The 24,675-nt window shown below is 38.8% G+C and overlaps 2 protein-coding genes across 2 annotated transcripts; one reads left to right on the plus strand and one right to left on the minus strand.

Annotated features, from left to right (window-relative positions):
* Window positions 1-1,035: 1,035 nt before the first annotated feature.
* On the plus strand, window positions 1,036-9,380 carry LOC109985233 (von Willebrand factor A domain-containing protein 7-like). Its single transcript, XM_065963214.1, has 16 exons — window positions 1,036-1,074; window positions 1,495-1,685; window positions 1,769-2,041; window positions 2,143-2,236; window positions 2,356-2,490; window positions 3,236-3,422; window positions 3,522-3,697; window positions 3,852-3,964; window positions 4,053-4,169; window positions 4,523-4,729; window positions 4,821-4,953; window positions 5,384-5,533; window positions 5,995-6,087; window positions 6,177-6,448; window positions 6,598-6,891; window positions 7,335-9,380. The coding sequence occupies exons 2-16, from the start codon at window positions 1,506-1,508 to the stop codon at window positions 7,737-7,739; spliced, it is 2,829 nt and encodes a 942-aa protein (XP_065819286.1). The 5' UTR covers window positions 1,036-1,074; window positions 1,495-1,505; the 3' UTR covers window positions 7,740-9,380.
* Window positions 9,377-24,309, minus strand: coro6 (coronin 6). The gene is made up of 11 exons (XM_020635496.3): window positions 24,101-24,309; window positions 20,172-20,371; window positions 16,911-17,033; window positions 13,322-13,451; window positions 13,028-13,206; window positions 12,662-12,781; window positions 12,442-12,546; window positions 12,169-12,314; window positions 11,173-11,230; window positions 10,614-10,841; window positions 9,377-10,178 (listed from the first exon to the last, which is right to left on the minus strand). Exons 2-11 carry the CDS (start codon window positions 20,367-20,369, stop codon window positions 10,056-10,058), a joined length of 1,410 nt encoding a protein of 469 aa, XP_020491152.1. The 5' UTR covers window positions 20,370-20,371; window positions 24,101-24,309; the 3' UTR covers window positions 9,377-10,055.
* Between the last annotated feature and the right edge of the window lie 366 nt (window positions 24,310-24,675).

A 24,675-nucleotide genomic window follows, 5' to 3' on the forward strand; every position in this document is an offset into this window, starting at 1 on the left:
ACAGGTATCAGAAGACTCCCCCTGAGGCCTTTTCCACAAATGAGTTAGTATGTTTAAGAGCTGGAGAGCATAGCAATTTTGCCTTGCATAAAGGTGCTGTATCCCGTGGCTTGGGTTAGGGTCCAACCCTGGGAACTACACCTCAGGTCATCACCTTATCCTCGCCTGACTCTTTCCACTGTCTTCTTTAAAGGCATACAAGCCCAAAATAATCTAAAATGGGTCAGTGTAATGACAATTTTAATTCTAATAGAAGCTTGAGTTTTTGTAAAGGGTTGAGATTGTGGCAGGGTGTCAAAGTTTGATGTTTTTTGGCTCTCTGCCTGACAAATAGGCTATGTGTCACAAAGGCAGTGTTAGGTCTGACTGGGGTCATAGGATGTGCTCAAGGTCAGTGTTGGACAGTTAACTTTTTATACAGTTTTATAATTTTTGTGTCAGAGTTAAGGTTTATCTTTTCAAAATCAGACAACCGGATGTGATGTAACGAGGGAGTGTCACAGGTTAAGGTTATGTTTAACAGAAATAAGTATGTCAGTTAAAACAGATATAAATCAGTTTGGTGGCACATGGACAACAACAAAAGATAAACAAGTCAGACTAGTTACTGACTCATTATGACATTATGAAACACGGGTAGCATTTTGTTAATTACTTCTGTTTTACCCTTTTAAAATGTGGTTTAAAAATACTTCAAAAGAAGAGAAAATGAGGATGTATCCTATTCTTTTGTTTGTTTACTTTACTCCTCTTAACTTTCAATTCTGTTAAAAGATGTCATAAATGATGTCCAATCAAGTCAGTCTTAGCAAAGTCAAGCTATTTTAAAGGTTAAAACTCACCGGACTCCAATATTACTGTTCACATCCGTCATGTATAGAAAGTTTATTGAAGCATCTAGAAAGACAAAATAAATACATGAACTCGCTGCCAACATGATTGTTTCTATGATAGAAAATCATTCCAACTAAACAGGTAAAACTTGTCCTTCATGACCCCACCCTGCGGTTGTGCTCTTTAAAACTTATGTTGCCAAAATAAGGATGCAGTGCACTGACAGCGCCAAGACCAGAGGTACTGTACACTTTCAAATAATGATTATAAGTAAAGCCTGAACGATAGATGCCTGATTAGTATTTGATGTTAAACACATATTCTTTAAAAAATCACAGGATTGAATTAATTATTGTCTTAAGTAGCATTCAAAGTTAAATCTTTTGAAAAAGATTGTATACTTTTGCAAAGTAAAATCTTACAAGTAATACGTTCATATACAGTATATCCATTAAAACCGGGCTTTCTCAAACAAAGACTAAACCATTGACTATAACCTGATTATTCAGATCATATCAGGACTTGCAGTGGGCACCTCTTATTAAGAATGAAGTAATACGCTGTAAGACTGATAAATGATAATGTGTGCTAAATGCTGAACCTCTGAAGGAAGCTAGTGTTCCAGAAATGTGTTTCTGTCTTCCTCAAACTATTTGACAGATTGAGGAGTGATGTCTCTGTGGCTGGGTTTGTTAAGCCTCCTGATCCTGCATACTAGGACTCATGGCTTCGGGATATTACCTGGAGACTCCCTGAATCACCTCGAAATCACCGAGAGAGCCATTTTAAATGTCACAGTGCAGGTGTGCCACGATCTCGCTGCAGCTGAGGGGGCAGACTTCACTTTTCCAGTAAGAATTCACTTCAGTTATTGTTAATGTAAAGCTTGGATTAGTAGAGTATATCTCTTTTGATATTGTTTTTGTGGTTTTAGTTAAAGCCTTTCTCTGCAGAGGGTGTTGCCGTAGTCTGCGGAGCACCAAAATCCTCCAAGAGTTTCCGCCAGGCCATCACATTTATCACCCTGAGGAATATACGAGTTGACCTCCGTCATGCTCTGAATGCCAGCTTCCACTTTGATGAAGAAATGTTTGGTCAAGGAAGGAACATCATCAGTGAGGGGGTAGAGGCCATCAAAGCAAGCAACGTGCAGGAAAATTATGAGGCAGCGAGGCAAAAACTGGGAGAGATTTGTCATCCTTTACAAGTATTTACTACAATGACTAAAACCATTATTAATGCTGTTTTTACTGATGTAAATAGGCAAAGATGGATTATCAACCTTCGTCGTCTTTTCTCTACTTTAAGGACTTTTACAGTCACAGCAACTGGGTGGAGCTAGGGAACAAATTCCCAAACCCTAATCTGCTCCTATCAGATGTCAGCATTGGCAACATAGCAGGTAAAGAGATGGTATGATGTGACTAAAAATAGCAGCAAATGAGGAATTCTGTTTTGGTGAGAATGTAGCCAAGCTATTCAACGTAAGGAAACATCTTTAATATGTCCCCATGTTTACAGATGAAAGCAGGGCGACGTGTCGCAGCTGTGATGGAGATGACTGCAGGAACAACATCTTAGAGGATATCATAGAGGAGAATATCTTGACCTCTGGATACTTTGGTGTGGTACCTTTGACCTCAACCAAACCTAAAGGTGATGATTCATCTCAAACACTACTGCAAAGTTAGATATATTCTTACCTGATGTTTACACTAATAGATGTGTATTTGACAGTTACTGACCCATTATCTTAACTAAGAATCTTTGAATCCAGCCTGTGGTTGGAGGCTCCTCTGTGGTGTGTAGCTCAATGTTCTAAGGTGAGGTCGTTAATGTGACCAATACGTAAAGGTTGTAAAATCCTTTCATCAGTCGATGTGCTGGCTCTTTTCTCAACAGACAAATATTTTGGTATCTTTCTCAAAGTTGAGAGAATGACAACTATCAGCTCAGTCCGTAGTACCTCGGCTCAGGACACAATTTCCAACAATGAAAATGGGGAGTTGTTGCTGGAGAGGTGCAAGTTCAAGTCCTGAGCATCCAAACTACTCGGGATGCTCCTCTGTGTGCAGCCTCTTAACTCTGACATCTCTTTGTGACTTCATTTTTTTTGTACAAAGAACCGAGTAGGGGGGAGAGAGTGGGGAAAGATATGTGCAGGAAAAGAGGTCAAGGGTCTGCGTCAAACACAGGACGACTGTTTTGAGTGTAGTATGTCATTATGGTTATCAACTGTTGTTTTTTCACATTGTCATAACAAAAAGAAAGTTTAAACTTGAACTAATTCCTACAAATTGCAAAAAAAAATGATGGGCTGTAAAAAAAGAAGCTAATATTAATCATTCAAATGTTCCTCAGATGCACTTACCATCTTTCTGTCATGTCTTTTAATTCAAAGGAAAATGCAGCCATGGAGGAGCAGTGGATCAAACCAGCAACATTGATCCTATAGGTGGAATCAACAAAGACACGTTTGGATCCAGCCATGGACACCTCCACACTGAGGCAGCCAACATGGCCATCGCCGCAACCAGTGCACTGCTGGAGGACATTCGAAAGGCTGCTGGAGACAGAGCCTTCCTACAGTGAGAAACATGTTCTGCATGTCTGAGTTAGGTTTGTAGATGAAGCTAAAGGCAAGGAGGTGTTGCCTATGTTTTAATTCATCTCTCTACATCTCTCAGGATGTTGGGACTCTCTAAAGGATCCAGTAAAGCTCTTTGTTTTGTGATTGACACCACGAAGAGCATGAGTGATGACATAGAAGCAGTGATAAACGTCATCTCATTGTTGATCAACAGTGAAGAGATAACAGAGAATGAACCTGCAGCTTACATTCTGGTACCTTTCAGTGACTCAGGTAGGATCTTTTGGACACCATAGGCATGTCAAAGGACCTCTTTGTCTGTTTTTTGTCAGTAGACTTTCAAGTGTTACCCTAATTTGGAAAATATTTATAAAAAAAACATTGGCTTTATAAAACTTGCCCCTTCCTGTCTCCAAATGAAATCCAGAATTTGGGCCTCTGATAAAGACTACTGACCCTAAAGTCATCACCACTGTCATTGACTCACTATCCATTACTGGTGGAGGAGATGAAGAGGAACTAAGTCTGTCAGGACTTCAGGTACTGTGGTGACATTTAAATCTTCAAAAACATCCATAAAGATTATTGATGTGTGAACATCATTCCATTCTCTCTTGTGCTCATGTAGTTGGCTTTGAGTGGAGCTCCTTCAAACTCAGAGATCTTCCTCTTCACTGATGCTCCTGCTAAAGACAAACACCTGAAAAACACAGTGATAGCGCTCATAGAGCGAACACAAACTGTGGTAAGAGTCTGAGAATATATTTTAAAAAAGTACAAAAAAAAAAAAAATCGAACCTGTCTACATCCAGCTTTCACAATTGAGAGTTTTGCTGTTTTTTTTACATTTTCTATGATGTTCAATTTATGTTTTTCTGGGTATGGATTTACTTTTTTTTTGTCATTTGCTGACACGTTAATTTATCAATAAACAGAGGAAAATGTAAACAGCAAAAATACAGAGTTGCTGCCCTAAACCATTACAAGAAGAGCTGCTAACAGCTAGTTGTAATGTATTGTCTTTGAGTAGAAGAATAATTAGCAAAAGGTATCCTGAACTTTTTTTGTTTAGTTTACATGGTCTTTTTTTCTGTCCAGATAAATGTCATGATTTCTGGCTCAACATTGACCAATCGTAGGAGACGGCGTGACGACAGCCAGCCAAAACAAAGCAGGATATCAGCAGAAGACACTCAGCTGTACAGGGAGCTGTCTCAGGCTTCAGGAGGTCAGACTGTTGAGGTCACAAAGAGTGAGCTCGCTGTGGCCATCAGCATCATCTCAGACACTTTAAACTCCTCCGTGGTAATAGCACAGATATTTTTATGACTAGTACCGGTAAGTGTTGTCGCTTTAAATACTTTAGCTGTATCATCTGTTTAATGCAATCTTTCAGGTGACTCTTCTGCAGTCAGCAAGAAACCCGGGCAATGACGATGATTTCCCTTTTATAGTTGATGAGACAATAACAAACCTGACAGTTTACATCACTGGCCGCTCTGTCACTTTCACTCTCATTAGCCCCACAGGTAACACCACTTTTAAACTAATAAACCCTTTCTCGACACAGATGACACAAACACAAATATTTATTCCACGTGTACTGGAGAAATTAAATCCATAAGGATATTTTTACTTGCTACAGGATTCAAAAACGTATCTGTTATAATCATTCTGTTTATGGTTTTCAATCTTTGCTATTGTTTTATTTTTCATGTTTCATTTTATACAGTATCTTCGTTTGTGGACACTCTATGTCACTTAGGGCAATTTGATAGTTTCTCTTGGTTGTACAGTACTTTGGTCAACGTGAGTTTTAAATGTGCTTTATAGATAAAAGAACACAAATTGATAATATAACTACCAATAATAGATTCAAGCATTATTTTTACTTCCAAACAATGGAATAAAAGCTTCCTGTGTAGAAGTGTGACTCATATTTGTTTTTTGTTTTTGAAGGTGAATCTCAGCAAAGCACGGACACAACAGGATCATTGATCACATCTTCCCGATCAGCAGGAAACCTGCAGACTCTGCAGCTGCAAAACCGAACTGGATTATGGGAAATTAAAATAGTGTCAATTTATCCCTACACTCTAAAGGTTATAGGTGAGACCCTCCATTTATGAAGAAATAATACTTGTGTCATTGAGCCAATTTAAGTCTTATCACTTACCTTAATGCAAAACTGACATTTTCAAGTGAACATTTCTCTCCTTGGTTTGGATGAATGTGAAAACTCTGCAGACCACTGATTGGTCTGATAAAATCTTCAATCACAGGACATCAGGAATAATGCAGACAATCTACCAGTAGTTTGATAGAACTACCTCCTGAGCTATGCAAAGAGAAAGGTCTGACATAAACCTTTGAAGTGTTGTGTGGAAAAGCTACAAACAATATTCTCTGTAATGCCAGCTACAATTAAACACTAATAAGGCAGTTTGAATGTTTTAAGCAAATTTTTCAATTTAAATAAGGTGAAAAAATAGGACACTAGCAGGTAAAAGCAGGAAGGGAAACATTGTGTAGCTTGTTAGTTTAGCCTTGATTCATTTTTTTACTTGCAGGTCAGAGTCCCATTGACTTCCTGTTTGACTTTGTGGAGGAATCGCAGGGGACCTTTGAAGGATTTGATGCGCTTGACACCCGTCCAAGAGCTGGTAAAGAAAAGTGAAACAATGTAATATGCTGATGATATCCAGATGTATCTCCACATCATCAAACCAGATTATTTTATTTTTCTTTTCAGGTGTCAGTGGTAGCTTGTTGGTGTCTTTAACTGGGAGCGCCACTGCCACGGTGACAGAAGTAGCTCTGGTCGAATCATGGGGATCAGAGGAGATTAAAGGAGTTGTGGATCCACAGGGGAGTGGAAACTTTCTAGTTAATTTCGACAGGATACCATCCGTTGAGTTTGTGGTGAGGTTGATGGGGCGCGATGACGGTTTTAACAACGGAGCTTCAATATTCTTCCAAAGGCAGACACCCACTAACTTCAGATCTTCCAATTTGACTATTACTGTGAGTAAATATCCTGGACCATTACAGTGTCAGAAAAACAGGACAAAATCAGAGGCTATGAAGCAAATATAAGTCTTGTCTACTTTTAAACAGTTTCTTGGCTCAATCAAGGAGAATACTGACTCTTGCCTGTTTCCCTCTGTCGTTAGGCTGATTCTACCAGCATCTTAGTACCAACAGAAGTGTTCTCTTTGCCCTTCTCTGTGACCTCCCATTCAAGAGGGGGAAATTTCACAGTCAGAGCAACCAACAACCAACGTTTTTCTTCAACTTTTCCAACCAGTTTATCTCTGAAAACTGGAGACACTGTGAATGGTACAGTGACCCTCTCTTTACCTCGTAAAACCCCATCTGGCACTGATGTGACTCTGACCATTGAGGTTGAGGCTCCCAGAGGCGAAGACATGAACTATGTGATGCTGCGTTTCACTGTCATTAACCCGGTAATATTCTCACTGAGGAACAATTTTACAACTTCATGTTTCCCAGGCTTGTTATTACCTAGGAAGTTTCTTCCTAGGATATATGAATTGTTAAGAAACCAATATCAGTCTCAGTAGCACTTGAAACCTCCTCAAGTACTGCATCAGGTAATGAGTAAATCAGCAGTTCAATACTGAGAAAGTTATTCTTTCTATTGTTATTTTTTTTACCCTACAAATCCATATTTTCATGAAATTTCGTATAAAAAAACTGTTGGATGCTAGTAGAGAATGTGTATATATATATATACTGTATATAAATATATCATGGGGATTGGAGAGGTATCCTGTTTCGCCCAATACTTAAGAAGAGGTATTGAAAAGGAAACAGTGATTTCTTCATTTCTGTACCTTTAATTTTCGTAACTTTTTGTCTGACTGAATCCACTCTTTCCGTGTCATAGATTACAGATTTCACTCAGCCACAGTGTGAGTTACTCACCCTACAGTCCAACTGCTCTGATAATTGCAGCTTATCGACATGGACGCTCTTTGTTCGGGTGCACGATGGAGCACAGGGAACAGGTGTCGACCATGTTCGCCTCAGGACTGGAAATGGGACCATCATCACCAACCCTGCTGCTGACAATGAGAATGTAACGATGGTGTTCTACAGTTCGTCTTGCTGTTCACCTGATATGGAGCTGCTGGTGGCAGATAAGATCGGTAATGTGGGGACATGTTACTACAGTTCCAGGGAAAGCTCACCAGCTGCGTTCTCCATGTCCACCAGAGTCACACAGTCCACACTTCTTTGCTTGAGCATAGTGGTAGGTGCTCTTATACTGACAGAACGTGGCTTCTATTGACAACATGTCAAAGATGCAAAAAGCTAAGCTGTATCAATATGTTTTGTAGTTAACAATGTTACATACAATCAGTTGAGTATGTAGTTATTTGAAAAATGTTACCTGTAGATACACGACCACAACTCAGAGTATTAGTAGCTTTTTTTTTTCATTTAAAAAAAATGCAATTACTCCATGCTCAGTGGTTCACTGCCTTTATTAACCAATTTGTAGGTTTCCACTATTTAAGGGAAGATTTATTAACCACTCACCTATGCCACAGTTGCCCAACAAGACATGACATTAGCTCAAAGGCCAGGTTGTAATTCTGTGCTTCTGTTAAGACCAAGATTGATTAATAGATTCAATATCTGCAGATGGATAGGCTCTTCTCCTTATGACATTGATGTGATAAACTTCCGCTTAACTTCACAACTACTGAGCTTTCCGAATGCAAAGTTGACCTGTTGTCAAGTTAGATAATATGATTCAGCTAAGGATGTAATGTTAACCTTGAAATACAATTTAAAATCCTTACAAATTAGGGACAATTCAAATAGAGAAGACAAAAAAAACTATATCACAACACTTTATTTTAACCAGCAGAGGGTGCTGTTTGCTTTTGTTTTAAGTGAATTTGAAACTCTGCCTGCCTGAAGGAGTGTGAGAGCCAAAGAGATTACACGTGAATTAGTTTGGGGCTGAGGAGAATTTAAATGTGAACTTACATGAGACGATACAAAGACAATTGTTGAGAGAATGTCTTTTAAAAGCTTTCCTTGCTTTATTGCCAGAAACACAGGATACATTCCTGATTGTTGAAATATATTTTCACATTTATGCTTTGAATCTATTTATTAGATGTTAACATATTTAGTTTATTTTTAGTTAAAATGTGAAATAAAAGTATGTTTATTATATATCAGCGAACCTTTTAAGTTTAAAAAAAACACTTACTCAAAAACCTAAAAAAAAGATGACATAAATGTAATAATAAATATAAAATAGGCAAAACATTTTTTATTTAGCTATTTTTATTGTCAGGATTAAACTCAGGATTGTTCATAATTGGACTAAAATCTAATTTCTATGTAAAAATTAAAATGTGTGAATGTGACATTAGATAGCTTTACAGTCTGAAAGAAAGGATGCCACTACTAAATGCTATTTACAGGTAGTAAACTTTGACAGGATTTGTGCCAGTTCTACAAAAGTTGTAAGATAAGTAATTTTCATGGTGTTTCTCGGGTATGTGGCAACTTGGTCTCACATTGTTTGGGATTTCATCTGTCCCCTGGTGGCCAAAACTGATTAATGCAGCTTTACATTTGTATGGCTGCTAAGCTAAAGTGGTAACAGCTTTAATTTTTCTAAAATGAAAAATGAATGGAGGCAGTCTGATGCCCTTTGTGTTATTTTTGGAGTTAATGTATTTCTTTCTGTTTATGTAAAGACAGTTCTGCTGCTTTGCTTCAGATGTATACAATGTGATCCAGACCTTCAACAAGCTCATCTTAGGTTCCCCACATGCACATGAACATGTACTGATTGTAATAGTCCAAAGACCAGCTTGCCACCAAGCACCTCTAGGTGTTGGTTGATATATTTTTCAGGATATGGGCTGGTGTGTTGGCAGACAGAAAATGAAGACATTTAAAAAAAAAAAAAACTGTTTTTATTTTTGTCATTATGTGTCTAATGCATAGCCCTTTACAGAACACGAAACATTTTTTTCTTTTCACATTTTGCTACAGTTCTTCAATTTCTCTCCTGTTTCCTATTTCACTATTTACATTTTGAAAAGCTTTCAGCAAGATTTATTCAAATAAACAGGTCAATGATTTGCCTGAGGACCAAGCAAATTCAAGTGTTGAGATGTGTGCTTTTCTGATGCGTATATTTCCAGTATAGCATGTGTGTAGGAATATGAGGTTTAGGATGACCATATGTTTGTATACTTAAAGGATGGGGTAATTAAAAAAAGGTTTTTGACTTTCTTCAGAACTTTAAACCAACATACATATGTCCCTCTAACTTAGACTTTGCACTCTTCTCAATCTTTACAAACCTATGTAAAGGTGCGACTATATAATGTCTTTTTTTATTTTTGCCAAAGCATTAAAGGTACATTTTGTTTAAATTGGAATGTGGATTATGTAATGATACACTTATAATAAATTCATTGGATCGAATCTGTTGGACTGTCAACTTGCATTTACATTGTCCACATTCATATTCTTGCACCATGGTACCTTTAAAGGGCAACACTGTGAATTGGAGGGAACTGTGTGTCTGAATTATAATAGTTATTCTGAAATCTGCTGTGTTTCATGTTCATCAGTCAGTGCCATTGGTGTACTGAGAAAGTTTATCCTCCAAGTCACAGATTCTCTTCTCCTGGGACAAAACTGTGGCCTTCAGATTCTGAATCTCCTCCAACAACCTCTCAAGCAACTGAGGCTGGACAGGATGAGGGAGGAGAAGAGAGGAGAGGAGGAAAAGGGAAGACAGAGTAGGAAAAGAAAAAGGACAGTGACAGGAGGGGAGGGAAAGGAACATTTAAGAATGAAGAAAAATAGAAAGGGGAAAAATAGGTCAAGGACAGCAAGTAGGAAAAATAAACCAAAATAAAGAAGGGAGCTTTGGAAAAAAAAAAGTTTTTGGCAGGTACAAGAGGAAGATAGATAAACAGAAATGTGTTCAACAGGTACAGACCTTTGTCATAACAGATTCTAAAGTGCAATGGCTTCAAATTTTAATTGAAAATGAGCAGCATAAAGCTAGACAGAATATATATTTATATATTTATGTAGAATCTTATTAAACTGACTTTCATACGGGGAATATTTCATGCAAGCTTGTAACAAAAGTCAAACAATGAATGCAACAACTTACAGGCAGACTGTTGGTCTCCAAAGTTGACATGCTGCGTCGGGTGGTGGGTCTGGAGTCCAGCATGTTCTTTTTTGACACTTTGAGCTCTCGACTCTTAGGCGGCACGTAGCCCTCCCTCATGGACACGAGGATTGGATCTTCATCCCGACCGTCTAGCCAATCTTCAGGCTCCATGGCGGGCTCAGGCCCTGCTGTGTCTGGGTACAGGTCATCCTGGAAGAGGTCCGACTGCAGACAGATGTGGATATGTTTAGGAATGCACTGCACATTTGTTCATTTGGAAGGGTAATAAAATATTTACCCTGGGTTTGTGTCTTTCTCAAAGGATAATGAAAGAAACAATGTTATAGGATAACATGTATGTATGCATGTCCTCTGAGGAATCCCATAAGTTAGTACAGGGACTTTGAGATATATACTAAAAGGTGACATTGAAATATTAATCTCTGAATGTTTTCCAATTTAACTTGGAAGTAGCATAGAATGGAAATTCTCTACATCCACTTTACACAGCCGTCAAAATCAAAACACGTTTGGTATGATGGTAAATTTGGCTTACTTTTCTGGGAACTGTCATTGTGATGGGTTCACACTTCTTGTCAAGGAGCTTAAATAACCTAAGAGGAGAAGAGAAGAGGTGAGACACAGAAAAGAGGAGGGACATCCATTGGTTGTTTTTGTTGCTTTTTCAGTTATAACTCTCATGCTGTCAAAGATTCCTGAAGTCCTGTAAGACGGATAACAAATCCAATTCAGATTTTCTCTTCAATATGAATACAGTAAAGTACGTGTTTTGCTTCAAATCTTGTTAAATGATGATACGGTAAGGCCAATCCCAAAGTCCACCTTAAAGCCGAAGCACTGAACCCTCATGGACTTTAATGATGTCAGGCGATGCTTCAAATGGTTTAAGAAAAGAGTAATGGGACACAGAATCATGATATGTTGCCTGGAACTAGATGTGCTAATACCAATAAGAAAAATCTCCCCCACACTGTGTATCTCTATTCCTTTTTTATTTTATTTTGCAAACTAATAAACATCAGAATCAAAGTAGAAATTAATACTTTGTGAATATTAGACTAAAAACAAAAGCAAGCCTTCATACGTTCTGTATAAAACCAGAAAACCATATCCATATTGCTTACTCACGGGAAGTGTCAAATTTGCTGTTCAAAGGTCTGCACAAGAGCCCTCATCCACTTGATGAAATGCACTAAGCACTCATACTTACCGGGATATGCCTCAGTTTGTATGTGTGGAGATCAGGATTTAGCCAATTTCACAAGTTTCAAGTTTAGTTTTGAAAAGTACACAAGGTAAGGTTCTTAGTAAGGCTTAGTCATTTAAGCCTATAAATATACCTTTCATGATATTTAAAACTAGGGAAACCTTAAACACAAAATGGCCATGGAGAGGACAAATGGTAAGAACTTAACCGACTCATTTGAAAACCCAAGTTTTCACCATCAATCGTGTTGCATCTTACATGACTTTGTCAAATGATGTCGCTGCTTTAATATTATATTTATTCACTGCATGATCAGTATCTTACCGTGCAATCTCACATTTGCTGACGTCCACACCTCTCTTGGGCATGAAGCCCATCCCTCTCTGAGGCTCTTTGCTGCTGAAGGTGCTGAGGTAGTGGACGTAAGGTGGCTCATCTGTGATCTCAAAGTATCGGATACTGCTGTCCCCCTACATCCACACAAACGCAGAAAAACACATAAACATGTCAGAGGCTAATGTGGCATTGTCATTATTAATCTGAAAACACAGTACATTTAAAAACATGATTTCAGTCAGTCAATCATAATATGTGTACCTTTCCACAAAGGTAAACCATGTTTGCATCTGCATCATAATATGGTAACAATACTCCATTACTTGTGTCCAACTCCAACACTGCGATAGGCTCCTCGAAGTTTGTCTGTGGAGTGGAGAAAGTCATAAAGAACTCCTTCAATCTGAGTAATTCAGCAATAAAAAAGCATGTATTAGTCATGAATGAACACAGCATGTGTATATGTGAGTTAGTTTGTTACCGGGTCCCAGAGTCCAAGCTCCCTCTGGCTCATTCTGGTGAATCCAGTGGTGAAGATATTTCCGTCTCTGGTGAAGATGGCTCTCATTGGCCGGATCCCTTCATGTGGAGCAAGACGTTCCTGTTGGGCAGCATGGGAAAGCAATCAATACGAGAACTTGTTCTATCTTTTTCATTGTTTTTTCCCTTGGTTGGTGTTGAGGGATCATTATACCTCTGCTGAATGTATAGACTTATTTCTTTCGTTTTGTCACACACTTTGTACTCTGGACAAAGTGTTGGGCTACCTCTTATCTCTTTCCTGGTCCTGACTTGTACATGTGTAAGCAGTAGAAGTTCTCAGATCAATATTTTTCGACTGACTCACCGCAACCACCTCCCTTTTGCGGGGGTCGCAGACACGCAGGCGTCGGTCCTTGCAGGTGGTGCAGAACAAGCTGCCGTTTCGGTTCCAGCTGATGCTGTAGATGAGGTCTGGGTGGTCGTCCATGGAAATGAGGGGCTCACCTGTCCCCACATTCCAGACTATTATCAGGTTATCACTGCCTGGTTGGGGGGAAATAAAAATGTTTTATATCTTTATGCGTGTTTTAGGCAGACAATCATAGTCACTACTGTGACATAGAGTCAAAGGATTATAATCTATGGAGGTGAGTCCTACCCGCAGTGAGTAGGATGTTGCGTGCGGTGGGGTGCCAGCTCACAATGCCAACACGTTTGGAGTGACCCTCCAGGACCACGACTGGATCAGTCAGGGGGCGGGTCAATGCGTGATCTGGGATCTGCCACACCTGGAGAGAAATTAGAGCAGCCCATGTATATTTGTGTCGTATGTTGTCTGTTCAGGAATCAGTGTGAAAAATAACTGAACATTGTTAGACTATTTCAACAATATTCCATTTTACCCCCCATAATCCTACTGGTGATAAAATATAACTGTATTTAAATTTTCTATAGATTTTTGAGGAGCTTGTTACATGTAAAGTAAGATGAATTGTGCAAATAACCAAAACCTTTTTTGTATACATCCCACATCCCCGTCCAGAGAAGGATGTGGTCAGACACAGCTCGTTTACATTTAAAGCTACAGACACAGAAACAGTCTAATCTGAGCAGGGCTAAAATAGAGAGGTATATAGGCATGATAAAATACAGGATCAAAGTGGATTTTTGGCAATAAACTTAGAAGACATGTTTTGGGGAGCTCTGAGACTTATTTAAAATAGTTGAAAAACACATTAAAAATATGTGACCTTTAAAAACCAAGTGAAATACAGATGACATCCATTAAATGATGTCTAAACCTGAGTGTAGCTCCTATAGGCCGCTTGCATAGCTTAATGACAAAGTGCAGAAGGCCTTTGTTCTTAAAACTGTGTGCAACACTATTATGATAATTTGTAAAGCCAGTGTATTCTTACATGTTTGAAATTGTAATAATAAAAGTGATTTTCAGTCAACAATGAGTATATTTCTTTTTAAACCTTCTTTAGGTTTTGGGTTGTCTGACACTCATGTATAGGATGAGCCAGAAAATTTGAAATAATGGCAACAGGTCCATCCTGCATAGAACACTGATGAGAAGCCAATTGAAAAACAATAGATTCTTCTATTCATTTAATAAAACATTTTAACAGCTTGATTATATTTCTTCTAATGACTTCTTTGAATACTGTTTCAAAGCCTCTCTCTAACCCTGTAACTAATTTCTGGTGGGTTGTCTTCATTTATATCTAAAATGGTTGAATTTAGAAACATCAGGTCTAAGAAACAAGGATCAACCTTTGAGAAGACAACGTGTAACTTTTATGTTAAAATGTTAAATGCAAACTGCTCCTCTGGTTCTTTAAGAAACTCCCAGAAACAATGTATGAGACATGACTTTTGTAGCAATATAGCTGTATGTCACAGACATTACTTGTGAAAAAAAGAGTATGACCAAATGACCTTTTCAAATACTACTTCATGACTTATGTTTCGTTTAATGACATCTTGCATGGTGAAACAAAAAAGAAAACCCACAGAACTGTCCAAGGAAACAATTCTCAATAGTCATATGAGTACAATTTCTACCTTTTTGTTAAAGTGTAAGCGCGTACGCATTTAAATACACAGCAGGTGATGTTGATCCAAACACAGTCACAGACAGCTATGTCTCTGTTGCATTCACAAATACTCTCACGTACACATAAACACACTAATGAGCCTCTTCTGATGACACAATGATCCCTCTCCATGGACTGAGGAGAATGACATCACAGTTATGGCCTTTCTGGACAGCTGCAACCGCCTGTCTGCATTACAAACAAAACACACACACACACACACACACACACACACACACACACACACACACACACATACACACACACACACACACACACACACACACACACACACACACACACACACACACACACATACACACACACACACACACACACACACACACACACACACACACACACACACACATACACACACACACACACACACACACACACACACACACACACATACACACACACACACACACACACACACACACACACACACACACTCTCACACAGGCCAACAACAGCACTCAAACAGCGTCCCAGCAGCTGCATCCAACAGAGAGGCACAGATATAATGGATTGCTCACAGATTCCTGCCATGTCTTTGTTAACAAATGGGGGTAAATCTGTCACAGATGCACATACATGCTAAATCAATAGGCACGTTGTCATGATATACAGAAAAAAATTGTTGGCACATGCTAACACACTTGAGATACCACCCATTTGTAAGCACATGCGTGTTTACACACACACGCACGCACACACACACACACACACACACACACACACACACACACACACACACACACACACACACACACACACACACACACACACACACACACAATACAATGTGACTTCCTTAGAGCTGAACATGTTTGATGTATATTGATTATAAGAAGTAGAAAACAAGATTTACCAACGACAGGCTTTAATTTTCTTTATGAAATATGACATATTGTGTTTTACATTAAGTAAAATTATATTATTTTATTCAGTCATTAATTTGCCATTAATTAATCTTTCTCTCTCTCCTATCTCTCTCCCTGCTTCTGCTCTCTGATCAGCTTATAACGACGCTTTTACTCTTTGAGTCTCGAACCAACAAAATCTTGCCATGAATTTAGAGCTCTCATGAGGAATTTTCAAGTTCTGTCATTATATTTTCATACAAATATGAATTAATTTATCACAGTTGTCCTACAACGATTAGGTTAAATATTTCTCTTCAGCCCCTGCAGTCTGGTCCTAACAGCGACCTCTGCTGACTGACTTGCGTAAAGAGTCAATGAAAGCATATCAATGGTCTATATTTAAGATTGAAATATAGTGCTAATTAATCCCTTCATCTATTCTTCAGTTTGTGCTTTTGTTAAGAATTCTGATGTATATTGAATAAAGTGTTCAATAAGTGTGAATAAGGTGTTTATGATTTGAACAACTGACTTTATTGCCTGTAGATTTGAGGTGATTGAAAGCAGGAAGAGCAGGTGAATCACTGTAGCCTGATGGTGTCCATTTAAACTGTTATCTACATACCGTATGTACAAACATATATCAGCCTTCAGTTTTGCCTGGAATGTCTTCTGCTGTGATAAAGGACACTGAATATGAAAATGAAAAAAAAATAAAAAATACGGTAAAGCTGCTGTCAGGAACTTTCAGGTTGGGTTTATTTTTATCACCACCTGTGGACAGTGACATCTCTGACACCAGCAGTGAACTCAAGCAAAAATCAGAAACAGTCAATCTTTATATTGCTTTTTTTTTAAGCTGATAAAGAGATAACAGTATTCATTCGTGTTATTTTGAACGAGCTGCAATGCCACCAAACCTGTTACACTGATGAGGTTGGTGGAAGACAGATGACAGATGTTAACCAACTTTTTGGGAAAAAAATCTGAGGAACAGACTGATGGAGAGGCAGACATTAGCAGGAACATGTGGGTGGACAGTGAGAAAGTGAAACAGTCAGACAGGTAGACACTGATGCCTGGACTGATTCATGTCACATGTTTAATAAACAAGCAGGTGGAACTGTGACCGGCTCTATGAAGGATTGCTGAGTCACCAACAAAACAATCTCCTCCACATACATTTGCAACTTCCGTCTCCCACTCAGACCACACCACCTCAAACACACACACACACACACACACACATGCACGCACACACACACTCTCTCATTACCATAGCAGTGCAGTCCTCCGAGCAGCTGGCCAGGATGTTGTCGTCATGATGGCACCAGTCGATGTCCAGGACAGGTCCAGAGTGTCCAGTCACGAGTGGGTAACTCTTATCCACACGACCTGTCTAAAGCATCCACACACAGCATGAAGTTAGAACAGTGGATGTTAAAAACATGTTAAAATCACTTACAATGGTATGTTTGTGAAAAATACACATTAGTGGGTTTTTGTCAATGGATTTGCAGATCAGGCCAACGTTCCTCTAATTAAATTTGAAACAGGTATAAACAGTAACTTTTATTGTTGATAATTGCTAGTTCCTTAAGGATTCATATTCATATTCAGGCTGCTGTTTCAAGGCGCGATATTAACGTCCCTGTGATGTGGGGGGGGGGGGGGTCAGCTGAGCGCGACACTGTGAGCCTCCACTTTCGCCTCCAACTTCCCTTAGTTTTAAAAATCTGATTTTATCTGGGATCTCACCATAAAGAATAATGTTAATACTGTAGGAATAACATTTGTAGGTGTTGTATAGTTTTTGGGGCTCTTAATACGTTTTTTACTTATTGGTATATGGTAAATGCACTTGAGCTTATACAACGCTTATCTAGTCTTCTGTCTGCTCAAAGCGTTTTTACACCGCATGTCACACCTACCCCTTCACACTCATTCACTCACTGATGACAGAGATATAAAGGGACAATCAGAAGTAATTTATCCCATTCATACACATTCATGCAGGAGCGATTTGGGGTTAAGTGACGTATCAGACATGTGGCTGCAGGAGCTGAGGATTGAACCACAGACCTTATGGTTGATAGACAACCCACTCTACCAACTGCGCCACTAAAGTCAGTCTTTAGTGAGTAAGTAACCAGTTTAGGAAACATTTTCATTTCAATGTCACTGTAAAATAAAATGGTTTTTTTTCAATTTAAACATTCAGTATTCTGGCTTCCTTCAAATTTAAAGTCCATTGAATTTGAGATGATAAGTTAAGATAAATTTGTATTCATTCCAAAAAAAATATATAAAACTCCTACTTTGACTAATTTGTTCTTGTAAACGATGAACTTACATTACAGTGTTGTTTTGTCAACACGCTGGGACCTTTCAGTTGTCAGTGGGCCGCGGTAACCACGCTCTATGTAGCCATATAACTTCATCTTAAATATAAATATACAAGAGGGTCTACTTTATTATAATGTATATCATTTTGACTCTTACTCTTTATTTCAAGTTATTTTTGTGACTTGGAGAATTAATAGTAGTTAATATTAATATATAAAAATAGTTTTAATATTAGTGGTTAATTTGTAACAAATGTTTCATGTCATGTACGTCTTTGTCACCTACTACTGGATGCTTTGAATTTCCCTCGGGATCAATAAAGTATCTATCTATCTATCTGGTTCTAAGTTTGGTTCTAATAGGAAACTATGGTAATCGACTAACAACACCCTCTGCTTTATTTGAATGGATCTCTGCCTCTAACCTGCATTTCAAACCATACCTTTAAAATAACCTTGTAGCAACAGTGTGTACTGTTACCAAACAGAAAATCAGACATTTCAATATAAAGCAGACTACTGTTATGATGTCACATACAGGTTATTTAATGTATCCCTGTTTCTATCGTGTGAACACATGTATCAGTTTTAGTGCACACAAACACACTCCCCAGGAGAGTGTATTTATAGCTGGGTGACGAGGCGTTGAAAGGGGAGTTTTTCTTGTGGCACTTTGGGGACCCTGAGGGGGGAGATGGAGGATGGAGAGCACATTGGTGTGTATTAATAGAATCACTCTGTGACTCCAGTGCAGAACCACAGCACATTTAACTGGGTCTCCAAAAAACTGTGCTCTTGTCCTTTGTCACTATTTACAGCGACTGGGCATGCAGCAGCAGTGATGACCTTGTTACCCTCCTGAAATAAATAAATAAAATATATTAGCTGCTATATGCCATGTGCTCTGAGGAATAAGTAATACTATAATTACATGTAAAAACCGTGTAAAAAAAATAAAAACTTTACAAGTTTCAGATTATAATAGTTTATTACATTTCTTCAAGTGCAATATTTTTTGAATGAAGTAAATTTTCATCTCAGTTCCCAGAATATTGGACTGTGATTGACAAATGGTGTTAGCAGCCAGTTTTAACCCTTGAATGGGCAAACACACACACCCCTACACACATGCGCACGTCCTGCTTGACTCCCCTCTATGACAGTAAGAGATATGTTTTATATCTTCTGCTATACCCAAGATAAAAATCAATTAAAACTCATGCTAATATTTGTTAGCATGCTACATGCTTGCAAACACTATAAAGACATTTGAATTTCACCACATATTCAAATATTTTATCATTGACCAAACTATGGACACTAGATCATTTTGATTTAAATAAAACAAAAGAAAATTTGTGTACCAAGTATTTTTGGAGAAATTATTTTCCAAACAACAAATGTCAACCCACTTTGCAAGAAAGACTTATGCCAATAGGATTCATGAGGTACCATGCATATCTGAACGATATGACAGCTGAAGAAAGGCATCAAGTATGGAGAGAGAAGTAGACATGGATCAATGGGCCTAGACCAGGATCTGAACCTGTGGCCGATACATTGATGACTCAAGTGTCTGTATTTACATCGCCTGCTCTTCACACTGAACTAAAACCAGCACCAGTGTCTTACAAAACTAACTCGAACTTTTTGCAGAATTAAAAACCTTAACGCTCGCTTAGGAAACAGCAACAACAACAGCTCCTACATACCTGAACTCCCTCATCCAGGTTTCACCCACTTCTGCCTGCTATGCTCAACCAACCAAAGGCACCTGGTAAACACTTATTGATATTTAATCAATCAATCAATCAGACTTTATTTATATAGCACCGTTCAGACAAATTAAATTGCAGTTCAAAGTGCTTTACAAGAGTGCAGAAAAGTAGTTTATAAAATCAGTGAGAGACTATATTGATGCTACTGATGATGTTGATGATGATAAAATTGAGGACGTTGACAATGATTCATTTAAAAAATGTATTCTATACACCCTGTGCACCTGTTTCTGTTCGGACTTGAAGCCGTTTGTTGGCACTTACTGACTTTGTTTTCTCCTGTCAGAGTTACATCTGCTATATATAATTCTAACATCGTTATTGTAACAATGGGGTACATGTTATACCTGAAAAACCAGAAACATACCCCAAGCAAGGATCTAGAATAAAGCCTAGAAAAGTTTCCTCACTGACCTTAGTGATGGGCAGAACCAGGAATGCTCCTCCTCCGCTGGATTCAATGATGACTGCCAGGAACTTGGGGTTGACGGCACAGAAGGAGCTGTCCCACGTAACCTTGGAAACACGAATGTCATCGTAACCCTGCTCAGCCTTGACCGTCTGGCCAAAAACGTGGCGAAACTTGCTCTGCCGCACGATGCTCCGACTCATAGCTGAGGAGAGGAAAAAGGAAAGGAGGAAGTCAAATAAAAGATGAGAAAGTTTCAGTATCATGTAAAAAACAAAGAAAATAAAGCTTAAATAAAACTTCTGCAGTGTGGACCGCTTGCTTGGTAGTTTATATAAATGGCTTTTTTGCTGAACTGTAACTTCATGTGTTTCATTGAGCAGCTACTGCTACCATTTGTTTTCAAGGTCAAAGTGACTCAGTGATGGCTAATGACGGTGCTTTCAAACTTTTTATGTTCAAGTTGCCAGGAAAAGTTTGTTCACCTTTGGTATTTCTTTTATTCAGTTTGAAAGTCACATTAACAAGAAAGAAGATTGTGTGTCGTCTGAGCAAGAACAACATTTCATCTTACTGCTATTGCTAACACAAACAGCTTAATGATACTGGCCTTCTGCTCACTGCAATTTCATCAAGCATCAAGCAACAAAAAGAAAACTAAAAATGTTTTCTCAACCAGCTATGAATGATGCAACAACACACTATTTTGTGTAAAAGATGAACATATTGTGAGTTACATTTGCCTCATCACTGGATTCTGGTAGCCAGAATTGAGAACATCATGAAAGTATTATTTATTGTTCTTAACACAAATCAGGATTTTATGACAACTGCTTTAAGATGGTTATGTTTACTGTCATATCTCATCAAACAGACAAAATGGTACATATTAGATATTAGCTGAAGGTTTAAGATTTATTTTTGGGTGTTTTGTGCCTTTATTGGAGAGATAGGACAGTAGATAGAGTCGGAAACCAGGGAGAAAGAGAGTGGGGAATGACATGCAGGAAAGGAGCCACAGGTTGGATTTGAACCTGGGCTGCCTGCTTGGAGGTCTACAGCCTCCATACATGGGGTGAAGTGTCATACTCTTAATAATAAAAGAATATAGCATATTTGTATTGGACATTGTATACAGTCTCTGTGACCTTACAAATTGGTTTGTGAAATGCCTTTTTAAGTCTTGACTTTGACATTTTAGCTGTAACCATATTGGCTCGAGGCTGCCAAGTTTGGATGAGAGGCTGTGAGCTTGAGATTAGTGACAGGTTGGCAAATCCTATTTTATCAATGTATACAATAAAACAGTCTAAACCCAAGGCTAATTCATTAGCTGGCTATTTATGTAGTCTATCTATTATGAAACCAAATCAGAAAACACTATTTAAGAAGGCAGAAGTGACATCATGGAAACATAAATTTCTTCTATCTTAGGTTGCTGGTTGTTGTTCATAAAAGGGGAGCAAAAAAAAAATACTGTATGAGGATACGTTAACATATTTCATTTATAATTTAATGCAAACTATTGAATCAATTTGACGGTTAACGCTTATTAAATTAACATTCATTCGAAAGTACAACTTTTACACGTTTAATGTTTTTGATGAAACTTTTTCATTTTCTTCTTTCTACAGAGACAGGTCATTTTAGGACACATCTGTACACCTCTGCTATGAAATTATGAATGGCCATCTTGAAATGTTTGGAATTCAAGCCAAGTTTTGCCTGCTATTCTCTGATTAATGAACATTATCATGTATTTTTAGGCTCTTTCCTGTGGCTGTCCCAGGCACCCAGCCAGTGGGTAATCCACCAAAACACAGGAGATATTTTATAACAGTGCCTGCCATACCATCAGTCTTAGTATTAATAGTTGCTTGTCCTAGCAATCACTATGTGACAGCCGAACATCAAAGACAAACACTAAGACACACAGGACAGATAAAAGGCCGGGGGAGAACTTAATATATGACGGACACAATGCTATAGTGAGGCAACTGCATATATATGATACAATCCCTGTGAGAATATGAAGTTTAAATCTTATCTAACATGCAGTCTTAGACTGCAATGACTTACATAAGACTGCAATGACTTACATAACGCCAAAACTAAAAGCCTAAATGTAGAAGTAGGCCTGCTTCAGTCCCTAAAGACTTCTGATAAATGTGGCAGAGTTCTTCCTCTTGTTTAACCGATCATAAAAACTGATCCTGCCCATAAAAATAAAACCACAACAACAATTTAGGCTCGGGTCAAGCATATCAGGCTTGTGACAAAGTTGACACTAGAGCATTCTAGATATAGACTCACACTGAGTCTAATGAGGATTCATAGCTCCGACAGACTGATGAGAGGGCAGGAGCGCTCTCTTTCTTCCTGGAAGCTCTCTGTTATCAACAGATTTAAATTCCAGAGCCCACTGAAGCTGGCCAGCCGTGGGGCATTTCAGGGTGAACACAATATCTTCCATATCTGTGTTTGTTTGATTACGGTGACCGAGTCACAAACGTATCAATGAGATTGTTTTAATTCTTCATTGAGACAGACTGACCCTTAGCTTCAAATGGTTATGCCGACTCAAACCCTTTTCTTAAGTTTTTTGTGATGTTTTTGAGATATTTGACAAAAAACACTTTTATTTTTTTCCATCTTAATATCCCATTAGAACGTAAACAAATGCCTTCACAGATGCCTGTGTTTCCGGGGCCCTGACAAATCTCAAAAATATAACTGAATGGATGTGATTATGATCCATAGCAAACTTTTACTGGCCCCACGTTGCTTTCATACCTTTCACATGAGCTGTTACCTGCAGGCTGTTTTGCCATACAACTTGTTAGAAAGTTTTAACCCATTAATAATCTTTGCTGTAAGGTAAAAAAAAAAAAATGCTGTTTCTGCAGCACATAGATCAACAGTTCATATGACACCCACCCATCTGCAGCATTTTCAGTTTTAAAAAGTACTATGTTACCTCAAATCATCAATCTTGTGGCCGATGGTCTCTTTTTTTTTATTTAAATTGAATATTATATTATGTTTAGATTTGCTAACATTGTGTTTTTTACTCATATTGTGTGTTGATAACCTGCTGCTGTAACGCCACAATTTCCCCGTTTGGGATCAATAAAGTAATTCTATTCTATTATTCTATTCTATTTTACTGTTGTAGGTCATAAAGAGTCATTTGTATTCATTTTAGTCGGTTTGATATCCAACTTAAATTTCCTTATAGTAGCTTCAAATTGTTTGATGTATGAACTTAGAGAAAGGTTGCTATTGGGAGCTGAACAGTGTGCAGCATTTCTTGCTGTGCACCTCTATGTATTTTGTTGGATGTGCGCACATACATTTTTCTCTTTTTGTATATGAACTAACACATCAAAGCCTTGAGGTACTCCTTCAAATGTGCCTCAGGGTATAGAGACAGCCCTCCACGGTGGCGCACACTCAAGAGAGTAGAGACAGAGCGAAAGAATGACACTGCCACTTTCCTAATATAGACATGACAAACTGCTCTGTCCCACCCGGGCCAGCGCTCCTCCCTCCCTGATCATAAATAGTCCCAGAAAGAAGTCGACACGCTCCATGGCGCTTTATCGTTAATGAACGGACCGTAAATTTAAAGAGCCATTACGCACAGCCTTTACACATTTACATAGGAGGCTGTCAGGGGGGGTAAGGAGGTGGTGGGGAGAGGTTAGTTAGGTTTCATCTTTAAGAAACCCGCAGCTGTTAAGCACAGCTCAAGATCTGGCCAGTCCGCACAGGAGGGGAAAGTGCTCAATCCCAGTACACCGACTCTGTATGAAGATTTCCAAGAGGACGCGCACTGAGTGCAGAGAAGACGTTGACGCACCTCTCAACCCACTGCAGCACCCCCACACACAAACACACACACACACGTATTAGGAGAAAAAGTCCAGCTCACCTAAGGTTTCGGGAAGAGACCTCTTCCCGGAAGAACTCTCACTGTATCTGTTGTATAGCCTTTACGTAGTTCTCCTCCTCCTTCTGCTGGTTTTTATTCCTTTAGGTGGTAATCCTCCGACCCGTTTTCCAAGAGTGGGAGACGCACCGGACAACTGCGTGACGCTCCTCGGCAGGGAAAGAGAGAGGACCTGAGCCGAGCTGGGAGAGGGGAGGGTGTGGGTGTGTGTGGGTGGGTGAAGGGTGGGTGCCGGCTATTTTAGAACGGGCTCTGTCAGTGCAGGAAAACGTGACGCGCGCCTGGTACAGGGGGTAGCGCGTCTCCGTGGGGTCACTATCACAGCTGGTGGCCTCTAACAGAAGAAATGTGATTAAGGGGAAGTGGGATGTTTAGAAGATCAGTAAACGCACACAGGTGACCTGATGCTACCTTCAGATACTTCACTCCTGCAACACATGCAATCTCAAACTGAAAAAAAAAAGTTGGTAAGCCAGAAGTTTGTTGCATCGGATTTTACAGTTGGTCTGACCATTTGGGATGTGCCTTTATATTTGAAGCAAGAGCTTTCATTGTTT

The sequence above is a fragment of the Labrus bergylta genome, chromosome 14 (assembly GCF_963930695.1).
Source record: "Labrus bergylta chromosome 14, fLabBer1.1, whole genome shotgun sequence".
NCBI classification, from domain to species: Eukaryota; Metazoa; Chordata; class Actinopteri; order Labriformes; family Labridae; genus Labrus; species Labrus bergylta.